We start from the raw sequence: 13801 nt of genomic DNA, 5'->3' as shown, positions 1-13801 counted from the left end.
GGATTGGTAGTTGTCAATATCTGTCTCCCATCACTATGTAACAACAACATTCTTAGTCTTTAGCCCAGCACTCAACTACCTTGTCAGTTTCACCGGTGGCTCAGTAGGAAAGAATCCACAGGACATGCAAGTTCGATCCCAGATCAGGAAGATCCCCTGGAGGAGGGCATGCCAATCCACTCCAGTATTCTTGCCAGGAAAATCTCATGGACAGAGGAGCCTGGCAAGCTTTGCTTTTGGCCAGTGGGGTTGCAAAGAGTTGGACACGACTGAAGCTACTGAGCACACACCTGCAACTACACTGTCAGCCTCTCTTGCGGTGAGGTGTGGCCCTGTGATTAAGTTCTGATCAGTGGGATAGGAGTAGATTTAATATGTGCAACTTCCATGTCATTCTTCAAAGAGAAGACTCCCTCTCCCCTTCCTGGTGGCTGGAATGGATCTATGATGTTGGGAATGGAGCACCCACCTGGGACCATGTTGAAGACAACAGAGAAACCAGACAAAAGTGCCCTGGTACCTGGATGACTGAGGTGCTACTTCACTGCCCAGTGGGATGTTCATGTGAGGGATTAATTTCCATCAGGCTTAAGGTCTTATTATGGGTTTTATTGTCAGCCTAATTTTTTGAAATTGGATAACTCATGAATATATCTATGTATTTAAGATATCATCCATATCCAAAATCAAGACTTACCTGTATAGATTTTATTGACATTGGCTCAGACTACACAACAGTTAGCTTCTGTGTTCTTCTTTATACTTGGCCATGTCCCATTGAGTTAAGATTGTGCTGTGATGTGGTAAGTTGCTTCATTTGTGTCTGACTCTGCAACCCTATGGACTGTAGCCCACCAGGCTCCTCTTCCCATTGGATTTTCCAGGCAAGAATACCGAGGTAAGTTGCCACCCTCCTCCAGGGGATCTTACTGACCCAAGGATTGGAACCTGCATCCCTAAAGTCTCCTGCACTAATAGGCAGGCACTGAAGCCCTGAGTTAAGATCACTGGATAATTAACTTAAATGAGTGATTATATAATGAACACAACTCCCAAACAACTCCCAGTTTTACAAAGAATTGTCAGGATAGTATTTGTAATATAATAATATATATCTATATTTATTACTCTATGAACTTTCCCAATGTAAACTCTTTAAAAATATTTAAATGGAAAGGCTCATATCTTTAATCCCCTTTGTTTTAACTATTCCCAAATGTATGCTGAAAATTCAAGAAGAATGAATGTAGGGGGGAAAGTCAATCTATTAAGTTAGTGCTTATGAATACTACAAGTCTTCCTATTATCACCACTTAGAAATTATCAGGCTATTCTGATCTTTCAAATAAATCTGAAGCACCTTCTTTTATCTATTAGACTCTGTCAGAACTGTCCTCCACCTAGCATGATAATCCAGATTATTGAATCAAAATAATCCATTTTGATAGCTTTTTTATATCATTCCAAACAACTTTAATTTTAGAGTTTCCTCTGCAGGTATAAAGCAGACCTGAGAATTAACTGATAGAGCTAGAGAACTTTGGGCTGCGTGCAGGCAGCAATTGACGAATCAATGTCAGAATATTCAGAGCCCCGATTCCCCAACCAAAAAGCAGAAACCGAACTATGCTCAGCTACAAGACACAGATTTGAACCAGAGGTCAAATCTAAGATAACTATGGGTTAAAGGCATCCTGAATTCTACATAAGAACCACTAGTGATAAATAAATGGGGATAGCTATAGCTTCCAAACTGACAGTATACTCTGATTCTCAGAAGTTACTCATGAAGAATTGGCAAAACAACGAGTTTGGGTTTGGGGTAACAAATTAGTGGGAAAGTGACGAGATGTGCTTATCCAGCCTTCTTGGCCCAAAAGTCCCTATATCTGGTGATAAGGACACATTGTAACCTCCTGACACAGGGAGGGTAGTTTCACATGGAAGATTTGTTTCCTGCTTTCATGGGACAATGGAGGGTCAGAGTGTCCTGGCACCTGCTGCTTTTTTAGTAACTTGAATTCAAAATAATCAATATTCCAAAGTGGTGTATTCAGGGGTTAACATATTTTGCTCTCCTTCATCCTAAATCTATGGACTTTTGAGAAGCTGATTTCTATAGACAATACTGTGGTCATGGCTTTCTCTCTTTCTAGTAAAGTAAATGAAATGCAAAAAAAAAAAAAAAAAAAGTTAGTATGAGTCAGAAGAACCTGGAAGACTGTGAAGATGCAGCAAGCTGGGCAGTCCCCAGCGGTTCTGATTCAGTAGGCCCTTGGACTGAAGCCTGACAACCTGGATTTTTCAGAAGCTCCCACAGAGCTTCTGTGGCTGGCCCCGGGGATCAACCTTGATAACCACTCATATAAAGACTCTGGTAGCTAACTCATTTCCAAGCCTACTTCCATCTATGGAGAAGTTCTCTAGCCATGAAAGAACTAACACTTCTCTAGTCATCACCGAGACACTGGGGATCAAGGGACTCCCCTGGTGGCTCCCACGGCAAAGAAGCCGCCTGCAGTGCAGAAGACCTGGGTTCGATCCCTGGGTTGGGAAGATCCCCTGGAGAAGGGAGCGGCAACCCACTCCAGTATTCTTGCCTAGAGAATTCATGGACAGAGGAGGCTGGTGGGCTAAAGTCCATGGGGTCACAAAGAGTCAGCCCTGACTGAGGGACTAACACACAAGACTGGGCTCAAGAAAAGATTCAGTTCCAAGTCCCTGAAGGAATTCCCTGGCAGTCCAGTGGTCAGGTCTCAGCGCTAGCACTGCCAAGGACTCAGGTTCAATTCCTCATCAAGGAACTAAGAGCCTGCAAGTCACGCGGAGTGGCCAGAAAAACCAAACCACAACACAATAACAAAAACAAGTCCCTGAAATGGCACATAATCAGTTACAGGGAAACTGAAGAAAAACTTTTGAGTCCCAATCCTCATCTGGATCTTTCATAACTGCTCTCAGTGCCAAACTAAAACAAATTTCTCAAGCTCATTCTCTTAGCTGGAATCCGATAACATTAAAAGTTTCCCTCACCAATCCCAATTTCAAAATCTGTAACAAAGGGAATATTTTGCAAATGTTTCTTACTCAGTCTCTATTTATTAAATGCTGAAAAAAGAAAACCTGTATTAATTGATTAGCCTGAATTGGTTAGCCTGAAAAATACAATACTCATAGAGTATTCAAGTTAATTAGAAATCAAACAGCTACTCTGTATAACACTGATGTTTTCCTATCCACCTAAGATTACAAATTGTTTTGTTAGTCACTTTTCATTCCATAATGGGATAGATAATAGTAGAGCTCTTAAAAAGTATGCAGATTCAGTTTAAAGTATGCTTAAGAGCAACTGAAAATCTGACAAATTTCCAAGGGAAATATAAAATGGCAAAATCACTCTGAAAAACTCTTCAGTAGATTCTTAGAACATTCAATCTACATCTATTCTGTGGCACACCAATTCTATTCCCAGATGTTTATTTCCTCACCACCACCTCTAAAAAAGAAAGAAACATGTTCACAAAAACACTTGTGCAAAAATGTCCAGAGAAGCCTTGTACAAAATAGACAAAAACTAAAAACAATGATGGTCATTTGTTCGTCAGCAAGGAAAGGGATAAACTGTGAAATATTCATACAATGGAAATGCTACTCAGCAATAAGGAATAAACCCCTGATACAAGTAACATTATGAATGAATCTCAAAACTATCCTGCTGAGCTAAAGAAGGCAAACACAAAAGAATATATACAGCACTGATTTGTATATATGAAGCCCAAAACTGTGTGCAACAATCAGTGCTAAAAGCAACTAGAAAGTGACTAAGTTTGGGGTAGGGAGAAGGCAGGAAGGAGCTTCCTGGAGCCATGAAAAATTTTCAGTCTTATTTTACATAGTGGTTAGGTAGACACTAAGACTACCAAATCTATACAACTGAACACTTAATATCTTTACACATGTATTTAAATGTACATAATTCACATCACCATAAAACAAAATGTTTCTCAGCTTAACTATTCAAGGAAAAGAATGATTTGCCAAAGCAATGTTTCCCAAATTCAAAATCAAAATACACATTAGGCAGAATAAACAGTTTGATGATCAAATGTCCATTATGGCTGAAAAAGTAGCTATCATGGATGAGTGTTTACAGAATGATGATTCTGAGCTAGAAGGAGGGTGATCAAACACATCGTCTGCCTCAGATGCCCATCCCAGTGTAGACCTTATGTCACAGCTTAATCATGGCCCCTTCACTCTCTTTCAAACTGGGGTGCTAGAGAAGACTCTTTAGAGTCCCTTGGACAGCAAGGAGACCAAAACAGTCAATCCTAATGGAAATCAACTCTGAATATTCATTTTGAAGGACCGATGCTGAAACTGAAGCTCCAATACTTTGGCCACCTGATGTGAAGAGCTGACTCATTGGAAAAGACCCTGCTGCTGGGAAAGACTGAAGGCAGGAGGAGAGGGGGACAGCAGAGGACGAGATGTTTGGATAACATCACCGACTCAATGGACATGAGTTTGAGCAAGCTCCGGGAGATGGTGAAGGACAGGGAAGCCTGGTGTGCTGCAGTCCATGGGGTCACATGACTGAGTGACTGAACAGCAATTTCACTCTCAGAGGAATCCTAATTTAGATGAAGACCTATAAACACTTTGGCTAAAAGGGCATTTATTATTTAGTACAATGAGTTCATTCACCTTTTCATTCAACTCACATCCACTTAACATCTACTGTGTAGCCAAACATAATCCCTACACTCTTGCTACCACTGCATATTGCTTCTTTGTTTCCAAAATTAAGATTTAAATAGCTAGAGGATTTCCCCTAAAGTTAACTTAAAATATAAAGATGAGGACAAACTAAGTATAGAAGAAATCAGAAACTTTTTCCAAAATGGAAATACAAATCAAGCTTATTAAAGAAAAATTCTAATTTTGAGCTGTGCCAAAAAACATGCATAAAGATGTTTATAAATATAAAGGAAATTTTTACCTGCTGCCCTGTAAAGTATTTTAGGTTCAAAAAATATACAAGGATTTTTATCCTCTATGCATGATAAAAGAAGTCCCTTGGCCTGGAAAGGGCTTCTGGGTACAACCACCTGCAAAAACAGATTATTTTTAAAGACAATTTTAGTGAAAATGTCTCCCAGTAAACTCATTTATAAGGGTCAAAATTTAAATAACCAATTGTTACTAATATAGAAATCTTGTATTTTTAGACTAATTACTATTAATCATAAAATTTACATATTGTCCAAAACAATTCCATTTGTTCCACAAATATTTATCACGTGTCCACCATATTCTGGTAATTAAGATACTGTTATTTTCTCAAGGAGCTAAACTTGCACATACATTAAAAAAAATAAAAGGAAACCACAAAGAGCACTCACCAAAACAAAAGAGTAAATTTATGAATATCTTCCTGTATTGACCTCCAAAGTCTTTTCTGCTAATATGTTACTGCTGCTTTCAAAAGTATGCAAGTTTCTTCCCCAGATTTAACATCTCTTATTTCCCCAGAAATAAAATCTCTTTTCCCATGATAAATCTGGCCTTTACTTCTTTTTTTTTTTTTTTTGGCCTTCACTTCTTAAGTGGAAAAATAATCCACTGAACTTTATGATCAAAGTAATATAACATGTAGTTACAGCAAAAGTTCCTTGTGGCTCAGAAAGTTAAGAATCTGCCTGCAATGCAGGAGTCCCAGGTTCAATCCCTGAGTCAGGAAGATCCCCTGGAGAATGGAATGGCAATCCACTCCAGTATTCTTGCCTGGAAAATTCCATGGACAGAGGAGCCTGGTGGGGTACAGTTCATGAGGTCAAACGAGTCAGACACAACTGAGGGACTAACACTTCCACTTCTTTTTTTCTTTTTTTCACTTCACTGCAAAACTAAAAGCAAAAGGTGGATCCTGCACACTTCCAGCTGGAGAAAGGGCTCAGGACCTTCTTGAGAATGAGGTTGATAGGAGGAAAGTAACAGTAACGGCAGCAGGTAGCAAGTGTGTTAACTGGGTTAAACTCACTATGTGGATTAATTCACCTATTGTTCGTAGCAATTCCATGAAGTAGCAATTATTATTTTCTCCAACTGAGAAATTAAAAGAATGAGGTGTAAGCAGGAACTAAGTAACTTGCCCAAGGTTACATCACTTGCTACATCAGGGATTTTCACCTCTTCTGACTCATCAGGTTCTTAACTTCTGCACCACTTTGGCTCAAATCACAAGCTGTTGTCCAGTTTAATCATTTTTAAACAACTGCATACACCTAAGTGTTACACAGGAAGAGTTATCATCGAAATATACCTGAATTTATCACAAAGACTCAAATAAGATTGCTTGAAGCAAACTGTATTTGACTTTCAAAATTGTTTTTATACAATTTTAGTGAAGGATTTTTATTTAAAAAATAAAATAGCACAAATCTCACTATTTTCTGAAAATAGACTGCTAAATGAATAGCTCATTGTAACATACCATGTCTTTATCTTATGTTCCTATTTTAGTTTTTCTTCATCGGCCTTCTTCATGTTTATTTTTAGCCCTTTGGACTATATGTATATTCTCATTTAGGATAAAATAAAAGAGAAAATGTGGAGGGGAGCAGGGTCTTAAAAATAGACATTAAACGTGAATTGATCTTCAGCTCAAGCACAAAAATAACTGTTGACTGAAATGTTTCTGGCCCAAACTACCACTTGCAGCTTGTATTGAAAAATTATGCAAACCATTACTTAATTTTACAACTTTGATCTGGTTGAAAAAAATAATAAAACATACACACACATCCACAAATGACTCCTGTTATCGAAAAATAGGCATAAAGCCCTGGGTAGACGTATCTATGAGTTCCTATAATGACTCACCAGAAAGTTTTTCAGAAAATAAAAAGAAAATATTATTACAGATTAGGACATAAAATAAGCAAAAATATATATTTTTTAATCAAAATATCTAAGATTATTGTGGAAGGCTATAAAAGAGAGAGAGGCTACAAAATTAATGACTTGAGGAAGTATTTACCTTACCCTGGACTAGAGATTACACCAAGGTAACAAAGTCTTCTGTCACTGTATTGAAAAAGTAGGAAACAGACTAAAAGCAAAAGCTTTACTCCTCTGACTGCGAGGTAAATATGGTCTAAGCAGTAGATTTATTAAAATTATGCCAGAATCAACTTTTAAGTGAGAAAGCGCCATTAGAAGGAAACAGAGCTTTACACACTGCTATATTTTTAATGGATAACCAGCAAGAATTTATTGTATAGCACATGGAACTCTGTTCAATGTTATATGGCAGCATGGATGGGAGGGGAGTTTGGGGTAGAGTTGATACATGTATATGTAGAGCTAAGTCCCTTTGCTATTCACCTGAAACTATCAAAATATTGTTAATTGGCTGTACCCCAATACAAAATAAAAAGCTTTTCTTAAGAAAATAGATAACCATTAAGAACCTGCTGTATATAGCACAGGGAGCTCTACTCAATTCTCTGTAATGCTCTGTACATATGGGAAAAGAATCTAAAAAAAAGAGTGGATATATGTATGTGTGTAACTAATTAACTTTGCTGTATACCTGAAACTAATAACATTGTAAATCCCCTATACTCCAAGAAAAATATTTTAGAAACACAAAAGAAAGAAAGAGACAGAGCTTTCTGCTCAAATGGAATTTGCAAGTACGGCCTTTCTATTGAACAAATTCATGAAATGTGCCAAAGATAGGAATGTACATCTTACTTTGTCATTTTCATTTTTCATGTCTTGGTAAAATATACTATTTTGATAAATAAATATGATTTTTATTGCAAAAAGAATAGAAAGAAAGAGAGCTTTGAAAGAGGTTGAAGATAAACTATGTTCTCGGTCTTATTATTTGAAGTATATGAAATTAACATCAGGGTCAAGCCAGTGTCACTTCAAGAAGAACAGTCTATAAACCTGGACTGGATGCTTAATCTAAAAGAAATAAAAGTTCTCTTTCTTAAAAACAATTAAATACATAAATTTCAAAAATACTGATTGTTTTTCTCTAGATAAGCATATTAATTAATACTAATAGAATGAACCAAAATGGAAACATCAAATAGAGAGCAAGCAAAGTACGTAAGTGAGAATACCTTGATTCCTGGGCAGTGGGCAAAGAAAGCTTCAGGACTCTGGGAATGGTAGAGAGCCCCATGGCCCACACAGCCCCAAGGGGACCGGATGGTGAGGCTACCACAATTAAAAAGGTCCCCAGACCGGTAGCGATACTTGGCAGCTTCATTAACAATCTGAGGGGAAAAGGGAAAAGGGACATCTCATGATTGGTCCTTTTATTCCCATCGATTTTCTTAAGCCATTTTATCTAATCTTTAAATACATGCCCATAACAAAATAGCTCAAAGGTAACAAAAAGTTCCTAAGATAGGGGGCGGGAGACTGGAGGTAAAAGTTGCAAACTTCACGGACTTGCCTTAGAGATGCTCCATTAGGGCAAAATGCAATCTTCTCACCTGATCAAAAGCAGGGAAAATATAATCCGCAAACTGAATTTCTGCAATGGCGGTAGCACCAGTGACTGCGATTCCAATTCCAAATCCAACGATTCCTTGTTCACACAGTGGGGTATTAAAAACTCTATCTTTACCTACAAAAGACAAGAAAGTCACCTTCATATGACAAATGAGAGTAATGTGATGCATGATACAACGGAAAATTCACAGAGTTAATAACCATGAGGTAGAGGAAAACAAGCAACATGTGAATGAAACACTAAAGAAATAGTACAATGGCTGGTTTCAAGGTAAATATAGTAATTATATTAACCAAGTAACCTAAATGTCCTAAATTAAAAGAAAGATTGTCACTCTAGGATAAAAGAAAGTAAAACCCAGATGCTTAAAAAAATAAAGTAAATGTAAGGAAAAGGGAAAAAAAAATACACACACACAATGAAAAGCCTAAACCAAAAGAAATTGAACACAATGAAAAGCCTAAACCAAATGAAATTGATGTCACTACATTAAAAGCAAACAAAGCAGACTTTAAGGGAAAAGGTATTATCAGAGATAAAGAGGGAAAATTCATACTGTTAAAGGATTCAATTCATAAGGATGACATAATTCTAAATTTATACTCATATAAGCAACATGCATGCTCAGTCTCTGAGTCATGTCTGACTCTTTTCAACCCCATGGACTGTAGCCCGCCAGGCTCCTCTGTCCATGGGATCTTCCCGGCAAGAATACTGGAGTGGGATGCCACTTCCTCCTCCAGGAGATCTTCCCAATCCAGGGATCAAACCCTCATCTCCTGCTTAGCATGCAGATTCTTTACTACCGAGCCACCTGGAAAATCCCATATAACAACACAAACTGCAAATAAATAGAAAAAATTAACAGAATTAAAAGGATAATTAGATAAAATTCCCAATACAGTGGGAGATGTTCATGTACAAGTCTCACTGACAGAAAAAGCACATCAAAATAAAAAGATAAAAACTATTGAATATTTGAACATGGTTAACAAATATAACTGAAGTAGAGCACCCAAGAGCTAAGAATACAAATTCTTTTCAAGTAAACACAGAATATAGACACCAATTGTCCACAGACTAAGCTATGTGTTCAATCAACATCCAGAAGATTAAAATCATACAGAGTTAGTCTCAGACCGTGGTGGGATTAAGCTAGAAGCCAAAAGCAAATTTTCTAAAAGATATATGCATCAGCACCCTCATGATCACTATCTATAATATTTACAATAGCCAAGATATGGAAGTAACTTGAGGGTCCAATGATTGATGAATGGATAAAGAAGATTTGACACATATAGATAAATAGATAGATAAATATAGATACACACACACACACACACACACACACACACACACACACTGGAATATTACTCAGCCATAACAAAGAATGAAATCTTGCCATTCTTTGGATAGACCTAGAGGGTATTTTGCTAAGTAAAATACATCAGACAGAGAAAGAAAAACACGGTGTGATTTTATTCATATGTATAATCTGAAGGGGAAAAAAAAGAAGCAAAAACAAAAACCCAGGCTGATAAGCACAGAGAACAGGGTGGTGGTTGCCAGAAGTAGGGGTGAGGGTTAATAAGAATGAGTGAAGGTGGTCAAAAGTTACAATCTTCCAGTTACAAAATAAATAAGTCATGTAATGTACAGCCTTTTCATACTGCTCATGGGATTCTGAAGGCAATAAGGCTGAAGTGGTTTGCCATTCCCTTCTCCACTGGACCATGTTTTGTCAGAACTCTCCAACATGACCCATCCATCTTGGGTGGTCCTACAAAGCATGGCTCATAGTCTCATTGAGTTAGGCAAGGCTGTGATCCATGTGATCACTTTGGTTGGTTTTCTGTGATTGATGCCTTTGAACTGTGGTGTTGGAGAAGACTCTTGAGAGTCCCTTGGACAGCAAGGAGATCAAACCAGTCAATCCTAAAGGTAAACAATCCTGAATATTCATTGGAAGGACTGATGATGAAGCTGAAGTTCCAATACTTTGGGCCACCTGATGCAAAGAGCCAACTCATTAGAAAAGATCCTAATGCTGGGAAAGATTTAAGGCAAGAGGAGAAGGGAAAAACAGAGGACAATGCCTCAAAAAATTTTTAAGCTTAAAAAAAGCATTAAATATATGGCTAAATATCCATGTCCCAGAGAAGACATTAAAATGGAAACCAAAATTTTGAACTGAATGATAATGAAAAAACTATGCATTAGTACTTACTGGAGAAGGAAATGGCAACCCACTCCAGTACTCTTGCCTGGAAAATCCCATGGATGGAGGGGTGTGGTAGGCTACAGCCCATGGGGTTGCAAAGAGTTGGCCACGACTGAGCAACTTCACATTCACTTTCACTTAGTGCTTACTGAAATTCCAATCTCGGTCATGGCAGAATAGTTTTCTTCACACTAACACTCCCACAGCAAATGATTACAAATCTGAAGAGAATATAACCAACAACTACTTAAAGGCACGGGAGAGCCAAAAAGTAGGCCTGAACAGAAGAAGAATTGACCCTAGAAGGAAAGGAAGCAGGACGGGCTCCCCTGGGAGACCTCCCCAGGCTATATGACTTGGGACAGCTAAGATGAAGACACACAGACTCAGTACTACTTTAATATTTATTTATTTGGTTGTGCCTGGTCTTAGTTGCAGCACACAAGATCTTTGATCTTCATTTCAGCATGCAGGTCCTTAGTTGCAATATGTGGGATCTAGTTCCATGACCAGGGATTGAGCCCTGGCCCCCTGCATTGGAAGCTCTGATTTCTATTAATCTGCAGAATACATTATCTGCATCATACAACTCACCTGAAATTTCACCACCTCTTGGCCAGGATCAGGATTTTCATGAAAAATTCTCATTTCAGAGAGCTAGTCAGACATAAGCAATGGCCTAGCCAACGATCTAGCCAGACATAAGCAATGGCTTCTCCAACAATCTAGCCAGGGGACCAAAAGTCTAGGATTCATGTTTCATGAATCTAGGATTGATCAGGATTCATGTTTCATGTCCATAATCCAAGGATACCCATTCTTCTTGGTGTACAGAACTCACTTTCAGTTCAATCATTCCTTTAACAGCGAACCACACAGAGGGGAAGTGTTGGGAAACACTCAGTAGACACATCCTACAGTTTGTACTCTCAAAGCAGCTGCAGAAACTTACAGCATGATTCATACTTATTGGGATCTGGGACTATCTGCTAAAATCGTGATCTCCATCCTTCATCAGTTCTCCATCTGACTGCAAGTAGCTTGGTAACTGCTGAAGAGCTAGGCTTCCATTGACCGAGTGCAATTCATTAATTGAAAATGAACACAGAGTCCAGCTGCCCAGCACAGAACCTGAACCCTGACATACTGGAAGCACCATCACCAGATGAGCAGGGTTCCTACCTATTCTCTGCTGCTTCAAGCACCCAGATTCAGATATTTTTCATCTCAATTAGTATAGCCCTTTTTACTGCTAGAAGGCAAAAGCTGAGTTTCCTACAGCTCTTACTTCAAAATGGTTTGAGGAAACTGTTTAATAACGCTCTCCAACAACTTTCTATGATCTAACAGAAACTGCTTCAACAAGAACTAAGTATTAAAAATGTTTTGAAAAGAAAATATAAATTTTTTAAAAATCTGTTTCTATTATCTCCCAAAGAGGTCATGATGGAGGGTAAGAGCATAAATAAAATGCACAGTACTGGTAACTTCCTTAGAATGCAGTTCAGTTCAGTTCATTTCAGTTGCTCAGTCGTGTCTGACTCTTTGCGACCCCATGAATCGCAGCATGCCAGGCCTCCCTGTCCATCACCAACTCCCAGAGTTTACTCAAACTCATGTCCATCCAGCCATCTCATCCTCTGTCATCCCCTTCTCCTCCTGCCTCCAATCCCTCCCAGCATCAGGGTCTTTTCCAATGAGTCAGCTCTTTGCATGAGGTGGCCAAATTATTGGAGTTTCAGCTTCAGCATAACCTAACATAAAGTTCATACACGTCATATTTCAATGGGTGAATTAATGCATATAGGGATTGCACTCTCAGTCAAGCCTGTTCTGGGTTTAAGTACTATCACCACAAATTACTACACTTTCTAAGCCTCAGTTCCATTATCTGCAACAAGTTGATCACAATACTGAAAAGATTAAAACAATTCACACACTTGTTCAAATGTTTATAAAGTACCTAATATTGTCTAGACTCTATTCTCGACACAGAGGACACAGCTACAAACAAAACCAAAAAAAAAAAAAAAAAATCCTATCCTCCTGGAACTTAGAAACAGACAATAAAAACAAAATAAATGACAAAGGACTTCCATGGTAGTCCGGTGGTTAAGAATCCACCTGCCAATGCAGGGGACACGGGTTTGATTCCAGATCCAGGAAGATTCCACACGCCATGGGGCAGCTAAGCTTGTGCACCACAACTACTCAAACTTCATGTTTTAGAGCCTGTGCTCCACAAGAAAAACCACTGTGATAACCCTATATGCAAGGCAGAAAAAGAGACACAGATGTATAGAACAGACTTTTGGACTCTGTGGGAGAAGGCAAGGGTGGGATGATCTGAGAGAATAGCAAACATATTATCAAGTGTGAAACAGATCGCCAGCCCAGGTTGGATGCATGAGACAAGTGCTCAGGGCTGGTGCACTGGGAAGACCCAGAGGGATGGGATCGAGAGGGAGGTGGGAGGGGGGATCGGGATGGGGGACACATGTAAATCCATGGCTGATTCATGTCAATGTATAGCAAAAACCACTACAATATTGTAAAGTAATTAGCCTCCAACTAATAAAAAAAAAAAATGAAAAAAAAAAAAGAATCCACCTGCCAATGCAGGGGACATGGGTTCGATTCCCGATCCAGAAAGATCCCACACGCCATGAGGCAGCTAAGCTCGTGCACCACAACTACTCAATCTCCATGTTCTAGAACCTGTGCTCCACAAGAAAAACCACTGCAATGAGACGCCCCTGCACTTCAACTAGAGAGTAGCCCACGACTCACGGCAACGAGAGAGCCCGCATGCATCAATGAAGACTCAGCACAGCCAAAAATAAATAAATAAATTTAATTAACCAAAATAAATAAATGAGTAAAATACATGGTGTATGAGAGAATGACAAGAGCTAGAGAGAACAGGAAAGCACAGAGCGTTTAGGGGTGAGGACATGAGAATCCAGTGGTCTTAGCCAGGAAGATCAGGGAGGCACCACTGTCTGATGACATTTAAAGGAAGAGCTGAAGAAAGTGAGGAA

At 38.8% G+C, this 13801-nt stretch overlaps 1 protein-coding gene across 3 annotated transcripts in view; it reads right to left on the bottom strand.

Annotated features, from left to right (window-relative positions):
* The window catches only part of BCKDHB (branched chain keto acid dehydrogenase E1 subunit beta), a 271343-nt gene that overhangs the window by 204199 nt on the left and 53343 nt on the right, over positions 1–13801 (bottom strand). For all 3 annotated transcript variants that reach the window (XM_070449827.1, XM_070449828.1, XM_020899358.2), the window contains exons 4-6: positions 8520–8653; positions 8142–8297; positions 5003–5111 (exon numbers count right to left, since the gene is read on the bottom strand). In XM_070449827.1, coding sequence (XP_070305928.1) covers positions 5003–5111; positions 8142–8297; positions 8520–8653 — 399 coding nt within the window. The remainder of the gene's footprint in view (positions 1–5002; positions 5112–8141; positions 8298–8519; positions 8654–13801) is intronic.

The sequence above is a fragment of the Odocoileus virginianus genome, chromosome 19 (assembly GCF_023699985.2).
Source record: "Odocoileus virginianus isolate 20LAN1187 ecotype Illinois chromosome 19, Ovbor_1.2, whole genome shotgun sequence".
NCBI classification, from domain to species: Eukaryota; Metazoa; Chordata; class Mammalia; order Artiodactyla; family Cervidae; genus Odocoileus; species Odocoileus virginianus.
The sequence above is the reverse complement of the archived record's forward strand: the minus strand, read 5'-3'. Positions and strand labels throughout refer to the sequence as shown.